The sequence below is a fragment of the Pygoscelis adeliae genome, unplaced genomic scaffold (genome assembly GCF_000699105.1).
Source record: "Pygoscelis adeliae isolate BGI_AS28 unplaced genomic scaffold, ASM69910v1 Scaffold186, whole genome shotgun sequence".
Lineage (NCBI taxonomy): Eukaryota > Metazoa > Chordata > Aves > Sphenisciformes > Spheniscidae > Pygoscelis > Pygoscelis adeliae.
Window position 1 is genome coordinate 3,003,173 of NW_008825071.1, and position 14,580 is coordinate 3,017,752.

At 43.1% G+C, this 14,580-nt stretch overlaps 1 protein-coding gene across 2 annotated transcripts in view; it reads left to right on the forward strand.

Moving 5' to 3' along the window:
* Positions 1–1,276: 1,276 nt before the first annotated feature.
* The window catches only part of LY86 (lymphocyte antigen 86), a 33,655-nt gene continuing 20,351 nt past the window's right edge, over positions 1,277–14,580 (forward strand). For both annotated transcript variants that reach the window (XM_009326462.1, XM_009326461.1), the window contains exon 1: positions 1,277–1,532. In XM_009326462.1, coding sequence (XP_009324737.1) covers positions 1,412–1,532 — 121 coding nt within the window. In that variant the 5' untranslated portion in view covers positions 1,277–1,411. The remainder of the gene's footprint in view (positions 1,533–14,580) is intronic.

Here is a 14,580-nt window from a genome sequence, read left to right on the forward strand (position 1 = left end):
CTCGTTATTTAAAGCAAGGTCTCTTGGATTGCACTGAATTGGCTTTTAAATTTAATACATCATGGTTGAAATCTTGGCCCCCTCTTTAATCTATGGGATTACTTTTATTACCTTTGTTCAGGTCAGGATTTTGCCTGAGGAACAGCTCTACTGTTTATTTCATAATTATCTTGTTAGGTGCTATCCTGTTTGCTAAACTACATAGGCTTTCCTGTCTTCAACTTTGCTAAGTGGCAGAGCAAAAGTTACTTGCAGCCTTTAGAGCAAGAAAGACTGAGATGGCCAAAGTGATCTTTTATCCAACCCTGTCATGCTACAGAGCCAATTTCTTCTAGTCTGCAGCTCAGAGAAGACTATTGCAGACATTTTCTTTAAGGTTGAATTTAGCTTGTAGCTTTTTTCCAGTTGGTGTTCTGTCCAGGAAAGACCTTTTTGGCAACTGCAGTTTGAAATTCTATTCCAATCCTGGATCTTAAACTGAATTGGAAAAGTTTACTGGAGATGCAGCAACCCTCCCTCCTTTCCTTACTGATCATTCCCTGCCATCTGCAACAGCCACTCATTTTTACATAAAGTACAGCTTTAGAAAAACCTAGTGTGAATAACAAGTGCACAGTGACACTAGTGGGCAGTTAAATAACCAGGAAGACAGAAGGAAAAAAAAAGTAAGTCTAGGTTTGCCTGATTGGGTATACTATTAAATAGTACATTCCTAAGAACCATTGAACAAAATGAACGTAAAAACAGTATTTAGCATAGTCAAGCAGAAAGGATTCATTCCTAAAAGTCTCAGGGCTTGCTTATTTGGTGTCAGCTTCATCAGATACACCTCCTTCCCTCTAGAAGACAGATTTGTTACCAAGAACAACATAGAAACCGAACTGTCAGCCTTGCAAAATTTGGTTTGACTTTGTGTAATTAAGATGGGGCAATTTGGATCGCAATGTTTTGCAGCCAGAAGGGCTAAATAAGCCTGTATGAAGTCTTGACCCAAATGCTTTGACTTCAAGAGAAGAAACTGGCAGCAAGAGAAAAACTAAACAGTTTTCTGCATTGTTCCAGGAGGCACTGAGGCAGGGCTACGCCACGCAGGGAGTAGGTGTGATTAGCTCATTTGTCATTAGTTTAAACTAACATGAAGCAGAAAGCAGAAGTCTAAGCACACGGAAATAGCACCCTGTTGGTAGAATGCCAACAAACAACACGAGTTTGTTCAGGAGCACCCTCCAATTCTGATTAGCCTCTTGTTTATGCCACGTTGTGGTAAGCTAAGGCTGCATTGGCTCACTTAAACCTTCTGCAGGCACGAATGTAGTAACTCCTGTCTCCCTTGGAGAAAGGAAGGAACACCTCCCTCCACAGAGAGTTAGCAAGAGACAGAGAAGTAATCCTGCAAACTACCACCACCACCATGAAGACATCAAACGTTCTTGTTCTCATCTTAGTCCTGCTTTACATCAATGTCAGCACAGAATGGCCTACGCACACAGTCTGCAAAGAGGACAACTTGGAAATACATTACAAAAGCTGTGGTGAGATTTTTAAAGTTTCCATTTTCCTTTTAGCTGGGCAACAAAGGTGTTCTTATGCAGTGAGAGAAGCTTATGAGCCAGGCAATGAATGGAAGGGTTACACTCCCAAGCCAGCACTGGGGTTTGCAGCTAGAATACTTTTAGTCTTTCAAATACAGCTGGTTTTGTTGACACACACACAAATCTAACTGTATTTAGGTAGAAGATAATAAAGAGGAAATAATGTAACCTAAATTCAGAATAATAAACAGCTGTCAAAAATCCAGTTCAGCACAAAAGAGATTATAGGATTTTTATCTTGAAGGTAGGTTAAAAAAAAAAGAGGAAGACCCTAGACCTTTATCTTTTTTACCCCTGGGTTGACACAGACTCTTCAGTGCACTGATCTGCTGTTTTCCTAATGTGTGGTGAGGCTGTGGGGATGTGCTTTCTGTCCTCCCACTTGGAATGACAAGGGACCCAGCGTGACAGTGGGAAGGATTCACGTTCTCCGCCATTGCCACTGTGCTTAGTGAGACTTCAGCAGCAGCACCTAACAGAGGCATTTCCCAGGGACCACAGGGTTTTGTTTGTTCTTTAAACCTGTAGAGAAGAAAAGGAGCAAGCGGCACTGGAATGACTGAAAATGAATTCACTGAATGGTGCCTGCTTTCCACCTCTTGCTTTGCTGGCCTTGTGCCTCTCCTATTGTGCTGATCTGCTTTACAACTGGGACAAAGGGAATTAGATTCACAGACGCCTCATTCATTTTCCACACGTGATGTGAAAAGCGATTCATGGCAAATGAGCACCCTAGAGTTTGTTTTTCCAATTCATCCTGATACAAAGGTTTTCCCGGGGGGCTTTTTCTCCCCTGTAGCTTTCATGCAGTTTTGCACACCCATTAAAACAAAGCCAGTGAGGGACAAGAGAAGTAAATAAATATTTGTAATGCTATTCTTTACTGACCTGCTCCCGGGAGACTAAAGTCAGGCTTCACATATTATAAACGGTATACTGCATTAGGAAAATATTTAATTAGATATTGAATACAAGCTTTGGTATTACCTTTATTTTAGTAAGAATTCATTGTATAAGTTAATTCTGTTCCTTCAACAGGTTTCGGTTAGCATGAGATGCCTTGACACAGAGGCAGAGGCTACAGTTTGAGTCAATTCAAATGATGATGAAATTTGTCTGCTGGGCACGTGTCAGTCAGACACTGCTTCTTACTATGCACACACCACTGGTCTAGCTAACAAAATGCATTTGTTTAGAGCTTACATGTCACTTATTTTTGTTTGCCACGCACAGAAAGGTAAGAGGTACATTCATTCAGAAGGAATTCACAGCTTGAGAAGCACAAGCCAGAGCTCATACAGGTCAGGTCTCAACACAGAGTGGTTTTCTGTTCTCCCAGGCACAGCTATGGGAGATAAGATTACACAGATGTGGAAACAATGCAAGAATTAAATCAGATTCCTTGTTTGAAGCCTGATTCCTCGCTCCCTTACAGCTCTGGCAGATTCAGTTGTGGCAACACTCACAGCTACTGTCACAATGTTCTGCCCTGCCTTTTTCCAGAGGCTACCACACCTGTAGCATCAGACAGGATGCACCATCTGCATCTCTGCTGACCCAGCTCATAGTCTGGTAGCTTGCATAAAGCAGAAAAATACAAGGTGTTTTGGGCTGAGCCCAAAAACCTACAGGAGGGGAGGATAAAGCCAAATATACTAGTCTTCATTCCCTTCAGAGAAGGCACTGCTCTTACAGGGCTCACTGGCAAGCTCACAACGGTGCCAAAGGTACCCATCACCCTTTCAGGAGAGGAGAAGCTTTGTCCCCACTTCATTTCACTGTAAACCGCAGCTAGATGGACAGAATATAGCTCCGTTCTTTAGCTGTGCCCTGCCAATTGTCCTCACTCAGGAGGGAACAGACATGATAGTGTCTAGGTTTGACAAGACCCTTTCCCAGCAAACCTTTTCATGACAACTTTGTAATGTCAGCAAGCACAGAGCCAACGCTAGGCAACTGCCCATATTCTTTAGCTATTTCAGGGGAAGACTGCCCCACATGTCCCTCCAGGCTGAGAAATCCCCATGGTATTTCCTGCTCCACTGAAGATCCCAGAGGATGACACATTTTTGGGATACAATGGCCACAGTGAGGTATCTAGTATGAAATCTTGGGTAAAGGATTCCCTGTTGGCTTCAAGAGGATCAGGATTTCACCTCTATTGTTGTTCTATAAACTCTAGGATGTTATCAGTGAATCAGGGTTGAATCAAGTAAAATTTAAGGAAGTTGAGAGGATTTTAGCCAAGTGTTCACAACTTTATTGCTGGAGCTGAATGCCCTTTATCAACAGATTAATAGAGTTCAGTCTGAGCATTTAAAAAGGAGCTAACTGTTCATTTTTACTTTGCAGTTTATCAGATCCTCTCCTATAATGCAGTAAAAATCTGACTAAAGCCAAAAATATGAGCTAATACAACTGTGATAAATGTAGCAGAGGAGCTTAGGTGGATAACTGAAGACAGACAGAGAAAGCATAGCAATCTCCTGTACCCAGGAGCAAGTCCCAATTCCCTGTCGCAAGCACTTGCTCTAGCTGCATCCTGCCCCTGTAACGCATAAGATACAGGCATGGATCAAGCCACAACCTCACCCCATGCTCTGGATCCTTTAAAAGGATTCCCATTCCCACCCAGCCACATCAGACTAAATGTTCAGTAACCAGGGCCCCCAGGGATGCATCAAAAGAAAGGGCTGGACAAGACCCCATTGATCAATATCATGCACTTGTAAAAAAGTCATTTAGAAGAAATCGGACAAAAATTCTCAGCAGCAAGTCCATAGCGAGAAACTCGGGCTGAGAGACAGGTGGTCTAAAAGTAAAGTAAATAGACATTATGCTGCCTCCTCTATATAACCACAGGCGACATAACACTGAGACAGTCTATAAATAGCAAGACATTTCCCATCAGTGCCACTCTTCCTCCCAGGAACAAGTGACAAAAACAAAGGAAGATCTCAAATGACCACAAATCACTTCAGAAACCTGGGCAGGGATCCTGAGATAAAAGCAGCACAGGTTAACATCTCTGACTGAGAAAAGAGAACCATAATTGGCAAGTCTATGCAGAGACATGAAAAGAACTTGCTGCACAAATGGCTGATTCTTATCCCTTTTAATTTCACAGCAATTTTTACAGTAATAATGCTTTTGATCTTTCCAGCTACATTTTAAAAGGCAATTGTCTGGGAAGGGAAAGGCAGGAAGGCAATGGTAGCAAAGTGCCCCGAGCAGATTCCAGTGCTATTTGAGTGTCAGTCACCCTCCTCAAAGTGCAAAGTGCAATGCAGTGAGAGACTACAAAATATAACTCTTCAACACGTCTACCAGCACCTGCTTCCAGACCATTCATGTAAGCCTAATTGTCTTAATTAGCCATGAAAACATTCTTACAACATAGTGCTCAAATGGGGCCCTCTTCATAGGGTAAAGCAGGTGATTGCTGCTGCAGATGCATGAAAAACGTTTCCCAACTATTTTTACAGCTCTTTCTTGAAATGTTAGTTGGGCCTACATCAACAAATCAGTATTTCAGAATGCCTGGTTTTGTTTTGACCAGCAAACCCAGACCCGTATGCTCGGTGATTAATAAAGCTCTACGTTTAGATTACGACCCGGGAGATGTCAGAGCTGCCTGCTGCCTGAAACTGTACATTTCTTGACAGTGCAGAAAAGGTTACTGGTACAGCAGAAGGTTCTTAGAAAGGGTCTGGAGATCATCAACCATTAAGGACTTTGTTTTCTGTGCACAGGAGTAAATAATAGGGAATTTCAGGGAGATCTTCAGGGAGTCAAAGTAGTAGTATTTGAAGATGACATCTTGAGAGATATTCCCTAGGCTTTATAAAACATTGTCCAGACCACATGGGATTTTTTACTATCACAGACAAACACATTTCCCAATTCGTGTTTGACTTTGTTTGCTTTTTCTTCTTTTTTCATCTGAAGCAAGGTTAATAGCCATTAGCTGAAGTTTCAGGAGAAGGAACAATTAATCAGTATTCATTTCCAGCTCCAGAACCTAAATATGAAACTGGTTGCACCCTTCTTTACAAGTTTTATATCTGCATATCTACAGATTTAAACAATAAAACGTATTTAGGGATATGGGTAACCATTTGCTTTAATTAATGTCTTCTGCTAGACAAAGACGCAGGGCCCCATGGTCATCCAGAGAATTATTTTTACATGCCAATGCCTCTTCCTAAACAGAGCAAAGTAAGACTGAACTTATGTCCACTGAGGTCCATGACTGCTTGTATAGCCCTGTCACAGTTCAAGAAGAGTAATTTCTATAAAGCTCTTTCCTGTCCTACATTGCTACAGTAGGAGAGAGCAGCACTGCCCACTTCAGCACAAGCTTGCACTGGATTGCATTTACAGATACAGAAACTCTCACTTGTATGGCTTTTCTTTAAACTTGTGAGCTCAGATTTGGATCTCTTAAAATGGCCCCTTGAAGTCAACAGGGTTATTCTGGTGTAGAACTTGCTGTGTTCAGATAGCGCAGTATAGACACCCTCCTGTTAAACTCTGCTTTGAGGGAACTTCTCAATGCTTAAAAAAAAAGTGGAGACTGATAGACTGGTTAGATTACAATTTTCTGATTATTTGTCTGTCCATGCTGAATAGTTTCAGTCTTACTAGGGTCCCCCTCACACACTCAGCCCATCATATCCTTTCTCCTACATACTGAGAGATCAAATATACTATTTCTCTTAAAATCCTCTTCTTCCTTTTTTAAAAGTAGACCTGTAACAGCCATCCCTGCTCAATCAGCAATACCAACTTGTAAACAAACCTGCTAAATTGTCATCATTGTAGCACTAATTTTACAGCACATCACTTTGTTTTCTATGTCAACCAATGTTACTAGCCCTTCTTCCTCCCTGGCCACATACTTACATCCTTTAGTTAAAGAATATAAGTAATTTGATAGCTTCAGGTGGCAAACTCAAGTCTGCAAAAAATTCTCACCTCATGCATCTTCAGGGCAAATGTTCTTCTAGACACTTGGTAAAAGAAGGTTCTTTTTCCATTATTCTTTGGTTTTTTGGCAGACAAGTTGAGCCAGATGCTTCTCTTGGACTTACTTATTTCCCTCAAGCAGTCTCCAGCAACTGCTTCTGCTTCTAAATTATTTAAAGCCACACAACACCAACTCCCCTCTGATCTTTTGTTGCATAGATCGCTAATGGGCAAACAATCAAAGAACTTGAGAATTTCACTTGAAAACATTTTGTTTGTTTGCTCTGTCCAAGCTATCTTAGTGTCATAGCCATGCTGCTATACTCATCTGGTATAGCTTACTTATTCCAGGAGGAAGGCCAGATGTTGACATGCATATTTCTGGCACCAGATCCTAACAAACGGAAGCTATCATCAGAATCAAGGTAGAATAGATATGAGTGCACATACAAATCTTTTAAAGTTTTGGTCTCTCCATGAATTAAAACTACCTTATCTGTTTCATTCTCCACTTCAGAGAGGATTAAAACTTCCTTTTCCTATCTGACCTCTTAAGGTGGTTCATGATTTTTACCTCTTCTTTCAGAGAGGGGAGAGTATTTAATAAGTTTTAAAATGTAAATGGTAAGGAGGAGCAGGAGACGGTTTCATACCTCAAAGGTACTGTGGCAAAAACATTAGGTTCAGCATCTAGACTTTGAACCATCTAGCAAAATCAATATTAATGCTCTCACTGAGACTAATAGTGGAGAGACAACCTCAGCTGAACTTTTCCCATCATGCTCTAAATTTTCCCACCTAATTCAGTTCTCAGAGGTTTGCTCATAGTGTCCATTTCTTCACCCAATAAATGAAGGTCCTGCATCATGGACTGCAAAAGAGGCTTGCTTATGTGTGACAGCCCCTCCCTGCTTATCTCCAGCTGCTAAATCTAAACTAGTAGACACATTTTCCACCTATTGACTTTTGCCATGTCTTCAGTTGTTGTAGCCACTGAGTCACTAAGGAATTGCAAGCAGGAGGGTAACAGCCCACAAGGCAAGCCATAGGAAAAGGTGTTCTCCCCTTTGGAAACAAATAGGAGAGACATACCTAGAAAACTGTATATTGTATTACAGTCAGGAAGTACTGTGGGCAAGGCAGAACTGTCATTTGCTACTGCACACTAAATTTGAGTCTCTATGAAGGGAGAAGTCCAATATATTAAACAGGTGAGTCACAGCTATGTTAACAGTTTGATGAAAATTTGAGATTAGCTTCCTGTATTACTGTTGTGGTTTAACCCGGCAGGCAGCTAAATACCACACAGCCATTCACTCACTCCCCCCTGCAGTGGGGTGAGGGAAAGAAGGGCAGGGGGACTAAAATTCATGGGTTGAGATAAGAACAGTTTAATAATTGAAATAAAGGAAAATAGTAATAATAATAAAAAATTAAAGAATATACAAAGCAAGTGATGCACAATGTGATTGCTCACCACCTGCTGACCAACGCCCAGCCAGTTCCCGAGCAGCGGTCACTGCCCCCCTGGCCAACTCCCCCCAGTTTATGTACTGAGCATGACATCACACGGTGTGGAATGTCCCTTTGGCCAGTTTGGGTCAGCTGTCCTGGCTGTGCCCCCTCCCAGCTTTTCGCTGGCAGGGCATGGGAAGCTGAAGAGTCCTTGACTAGTGTAAGCACTGCTCAGCAACAACTAAAACATCGGTGCATTATCAACATTGTTCTCATCCTAAATCCAAAACACAGCACTGTACCAGCTACTAGGAAGAAAACTAACTCTATCCCTGCCAAAACCAGGGCAATTACAGAAAGCAGACATTATCAAAAGGCACATTCATTGCATCATGTCAGGTGCAAGAACAAACCACAGTTGCTCATAAGTGCTCCAGTGCAAAGCTTTCTGTGTAAGCATATGAAGCATTGCTAGGCTTTCTTGACATTGCCACACCATCTCATCTAGAGCTGTCATCAAGGCCTCAAAATAGCTTTGGACCCTACAATGCTTACAGTTTACCAAAGAAAATTGAGGCAGGAGATCAGGTTCTCGCAGCAATTTAACATCCATCAACAAAAATATCCAGAATAGTCTAAGAAAAATTAACACACCTCAGAAAAACACAAAAAGGATTTCAGCATTATTGTGTGTTGGTGTCACTGCACCAACTTCAAGGAGGCTTATGGCAACCTAAATCTAGGGAGGAACAGCAGCCATCAGGGACAAGATACCTAAATACCCTTTACAGAACTACCACATACCGAATCCAAAACCTCTGATCTGTCCCAGATGCTGCTTTTAGACTCAGGAGAGCTTCCAGTTGCCAAAAGCTAGGATCTTTAAAGCTACCACAAGTTAATTCAATGCAGCAGTTTCCTCTTCACCTGAAGATGGATGGCTCCTGTCAAATGATCCAGCAGTGATCGGGCAGGCAGGAACCCAGCTAGTTTCCTCAGCAGAGGGAGCATGCCATTCCAATTATAGCTTACTGCCATGCCTCTGCAGTGGATTTCAACCCATCCTGGGAAAATGGGAACATTTAGTGCATTTATATGCGGCTGATTACTGTTCTGTATAATCAGCGGTAAAGCCTGCTACCCCAGAGCATCGCATTTGTCTAACAGCAGGGCAGTTTCTAGTAATGTTTGGTTCTATTTCTGACACAAGTCTGCAAGTCTGTTGTGAATCCCCAGTCATACTGGCAAGCACTGATGTCCGGAGATCTCTGTCTCAAGTAGAGCAGTATAAAGAACGATAAAAAAACCACATGAAGAGAGAAGGGACAGATCCGATTAGGAATACAGGCAGTTACTGTATGCATCTTACTCATGCAGCGCATGGTGTTTTCTTACCAACAGAACAGAAGAACAAAGACTTTCTCCCTCTAATACATTCCCTGCTGAGCCCAAATTAATGCAGCATTTTCTTGTTACGCTGCTGTAGCTGAAGCTCTCAAGCTAACTAGGACAAATCAGGATTATCAAATACAAATACAGATCTGTATGTGCTATCTCTCAAAGTCGGCATCCTTCAATTTTGTCTTCTCAAACAGGCTTAGACAAAGCTTTGTCTACCACACAAAGCACAGAAACCCCCCTTTCTAAATACCACCACTGGCAAAAGGAAAGAAAGTCTCCATGAACCTTCAGACACTGGGCCTCCCCTCGAGCCCTGGCAAACAGCTCTAACAAGCCTGCTGTTAAGAAAGGTGGTTCGGGCAGGAAAAAGCAGGGAGACTCAGGTCAAGTCTTTGGCAAGGCTGCTTTATGCATGCTGGTGACACCCCCAACCCCAAACACAGCCCTCCAGCTGCAGAGAGCCCCTCACACCCACTGTCTTTACAGGGGCTTCCCTCCAGCTCATCACACCACACAGCTCCTCACCCAGGCCACCAGCAGCTCCATGGCCACAGGTGGCAGCTGATTGACCTCAGCTTGGTACTGGGCAAACCTCTTCCCCTCTTCTCCATCTGCCACACTTCAAGCCCTTTGCTCACAGGCTGGGCCCTCCATCCCGCACCTGTTTCTCACACCCCAAATGCTGCTACTATTGCAGTCGGTGCCCCAGCAACACATTTGGAGAAGGTACCGGCCTTCTGAGTTACTGTTTCTGAATATTTGCAAATTTGGACATCAGTTATACTCAACAATGAGTTTTATTTGAAATAGTAAGAGACAAAATCTTCCTCCTTTATTTAAACACTGGAATCACCTTGCTCCAAAACTAGGGCTGTAAACACAGACCAGTAATGCCTGTGCCTCCATCTAACCAAACTGTATATAATTGCTCTTTGCATTACCAGTGTTCAGTATTCTTGAGAGAGGAGTGGAAATGATTTAAATATTGCATAAACACTTTTTTTTTTTTACCATATTTTAAATTTCTATTGCTAGTGTTCTGGGGTTTTTTAGCTTATAGATTATACTTAGACCAAATCTTCAGGCTTACCTCTACAGCCATGTAAGTTTTATCATAAAGGAAGCAGTTATTCACTCCATCAGCCATCTCTAAGAGCTTCAGGTTTAAGCAGACCTCAGAGACCACAAGTTGATAGCGCTATTTGCAAAGGGGAATTCCCACAGTCTGTACCCCCAGGACGCTGAAGATACATGAACTGTAATCTTCCCTATTATACTTCACCTCCATGTTCCGTAAGCAAGCCAGAAACGTACAGGAGATAAAACATACCATGACTTCTGCAAAGGAGGCCATAGTGCCTGTCCAAACCAGCTCAGAGCTGGTCATGCCTGAGGCGAGCATCTTGGAATGAAGCATCCTCATGATAAACTAGCCACAGCCAACATGAGTCTCACAATTTGTTCTGCTACCCTCTGAACAGAGGGTCACTCTGCTTCTCCCAGCCATGTCTGGACATGCAGTGGCATGCAGGGAAGGCAGGACCAAAGGGAAGCTCATTAAACTGAAGGTGCTCAGGGAAATCTAGATGCACAACTGGAGAGCTACAAATTCAGCTGATGCTTCTTCCTTAGTACCTTATAAGTAGATTCCAGTGTCAAATATAACCTTGAGCATTAACGTCTATTTAAATTAACCTGAAAGGGAAAATGTTGAGTGAATACATAAAGTCTGAGATCCCAAACAGTTCCCCATTCTTTCCCTCTCCTTTACTCACCTTGGATGTTATAAGGACTAATGATTTAATTTTATTAAAAGCTTTGAAGGTGAGGACTGTTGGGTAATTACTAAATATGTTTCTTCCTTGTGCTAATTTCCAGCTCCTCTAGCACCAGTCTGTCCTTGTATGACCCTAGCCAAGTGCAGCTGTCATTCCATTCAATTATGTGACCTATCTACTCCTAAAAAATGTTATTTTGAAACATCCAAAGCTTACCAATTTGGAGAGTCTTCCCACCACTGCAAGACTTACAGATGTGGACTCTTACAAGCAAAGCTTGCCTGCTTTCTGCTCCTATTCACTTGTACCACTGGTTTTCATGCTCATATGGAAACAGTGTGATTTTAGAGCAGATTCAGATGAGAGTAAAGCCAGTAGAGGATAGTTAACAAGATGGGGGGAGGGAGAGAGAATAATAAAAGACAGAGGCTGTTATACAGCAGCTCAGCAAAATTCCTGTAACAGGTGCTTCCCATCTGGCCATGCAGTTTTGGTAATGCCCAGTTAGTCATATAGCAGCTCAGGCTGCAAGGGACATAGCCATAGCAAGTTAACACATTATCATTCCCAGCTGTCTACTTCATCTTCCTACTGGAGATCACCTCCCAGAGCACAGGAGGCTGAACAGGCACATGGGGTGTAAGGGCAGCCCCAGCTCACAGCAGCCCTGTGGCTTGTGCAAATGCCCTGTGCGGGTGGTTGCAGCAAGGAAGCAGAGCGACTGGCAGCACAGAGGCAAACCCATCTGGGCTGCTGCATTGTGGCAAGATATCGCTGCCCAGGTGGAAAACCTGGTTGTAGAAGTATGTCACATAGATGCTCACATACCCAAGAGTGGGGCCACTGAAGAACATTGAAACAACCAGCAGGTGGATCAGGCTGCTAAGATTGAAGTGGCTCAGGTGGATCTGGACTGGCAACATAAGGGTGAATTATTTATGGCTCAGTGGGCCCATGACACCTCAGGCCATCAAGGAAGAGATGCAACATATAGATGGGCTTATGATCGAGGGGTGGACTTGACCATGGACACTATTGGGCAGGTTATCCATGAATGTGAAACATGCGCTGCAATCAAGCAAGCCAAGCGGTTAAATCCCCTCTGGTACGGAGGACGATGGTTGAAATATAAATATAGGGAAGCCTGGCAGATCGATTATATCACACTACCACAAAGCCGCCAAGGCAAGCACCATGTGCTTACAATGGTGGAGGCAACCATCGGATGGCTGGAAACATATCCCGTGCCCCATGCCACCGCCTGGAACACTATCCTGGGCCTTGAAAAGCAAGTCCTGTGGTGACATGGCACCCCAGAAAGAACTGAGTCAGACAATGGGACTCCTTTCCGAAACAACCTCCTAGACACCTGGGCCAAAGAGCACGGCATTGAGTGGGTGTATCACATCCCCTATCATGCACCAGCCTCCGGGAAAATTGAACGATATGGTGGACTGTTAAAGACTACTCTGAGAGCAACGGGTGGCGGGACATTCAAACATTGGGATACGCATTTAGCAAAAGCCACCTGGTTAGTCAACACGAGTGGATCTGCCAATCGAGCTGGCCCCGCCCAGTCAGACCTTCTACGTACTGTAGATGGGAGTAAAGTCCCTGTAGTGCACATAAAGAATATGTTGGGGAAAACAGTCTGGGTTATTCCTGCCTCGGGCAAAGGCAAACCCATCCGTGGGATTGCTTTTGCTCAAGGACCTGGGTGCAGTTGGTGGGTGATGTAGAAGGATGGGGAAGTCTGATGTGTACCTCAAGGGGATTTGATTTTGGGTGAGAATAGCCAATGATCTGAATTATGCGATGTTAAGTACTACATAATACTATATGCCATACTAGTGATATTACAATAAGAATCATGCAGATTAATGAAGAATAACTTCAATGAAACCAAGCAAAGTAGTACTGCAGTACTACTGCAGTAACTGGGGCGTGAAAGTGTGTTCCCATCTGTTGTCCCTCTTACTGGGGTAATAATCTCCATCAAAGGTACAAGACTTGCAGCCAGGAGGGTCACATAGATACACCACTGTAAATATATCTGAGCTAATTTACCTATGAACCTTCTGCCAAGAACAAGAGCAGGAAAAGAAAGTCTAGGAAGAAAAGGTGAGGAAGTCATCTGAGCTTTTAGGCTGTACTATGCACGTCTGCTCAGTCTTCTAGAAAAACCCAGGCAAATTCATCGCTGTGAGTACCTCGCAATAGTGAGCCAGGCTGAAATCTTGGCACTGTGGTGCCACTACAGGTCGTACGCAAGGAAAACCACATACCAAGCCAATATAGCAATAAATCTCCACTAGGATACTTGGGTAAGGGTGAGGTGGGATGCATGAGGTCAGCTGGCACTATGCCACACAAGATGCGATCAGTGGCAAGATTCCAGGTACATCCCAAATTTACCTCTCTCAAAGCAGGATTGTACTACAGAAGCCAGTCTTCAGCAAGAGCTGTACATTCAGTGCTAGATATGGTTGAGAGCTCAGCATTAGCCACAGCAACAAGTTCAAATAACAAGAGATCTTACAGTGCATTGATTTTTTACAAAAGCCAAAGACTTGCCACTTTCTCAGAGCAGTTGCCTGAAAGATTTAGAACTGTTGAGAGAGAAACTTCAGTCAAAATCCTGCTCCCAGGCACCTTCATGCTAGCTGCAAATACGTTGCAGCCCAAGCCCTTCTCACATAGATACAGAGACACAAAAAGTGCCCTTCCCCCCCCCCTATAGTAAACTGATTCTTTTTTTCTCTTATAGTAGTATGCTTATAAATTTCCAGAAATGTTTTAAGTGTTGGTAATGTATCAAAGCTGAACTGGAAAAGCAAAACTCTGCAACCAGTTGAAGAGTTTTGAGCTTTAATTACGGAAGAGGGAGCAGATTGAAGGGAGTGGGTGGAGGGAAGTCTGGGAACATACAGTACTGTGCACTATGAAACGTTGCAGGGAAGTGGAAGGCTGAAGGGCAGCCCCACGTATTTTAGAGATTTAACGGTAAATGTTATTGCTCTGCACATGTGAAAGACATAACATGTATTTTTTTCAGTCTAACCAGCTCACTTCAGATTGAGGCAAACAAGGAAGAATAAGTATTAAACCTCCATAAGAGACACACAGTGACTCACAGTTGTGCATCTGAGACGAAACACAAAAATGGCAATTGCCTCGAGTTGCCTTTGCCACACGAGGGACTCCTCAACATTTAAAGAAAGAGGGGTATGGCACACTACCTTAGTTCATAGTGCACAGCTGAATTTACAGACATTTTCACTTATCAAATGGTTAAAAAAACCACTATTTCTTTTAATTTCCTTTTAGCAGCAACCTTTCTGCCTTTGGAATCCAGACTCCCTGGCACCATAGCTATAGCAACACAA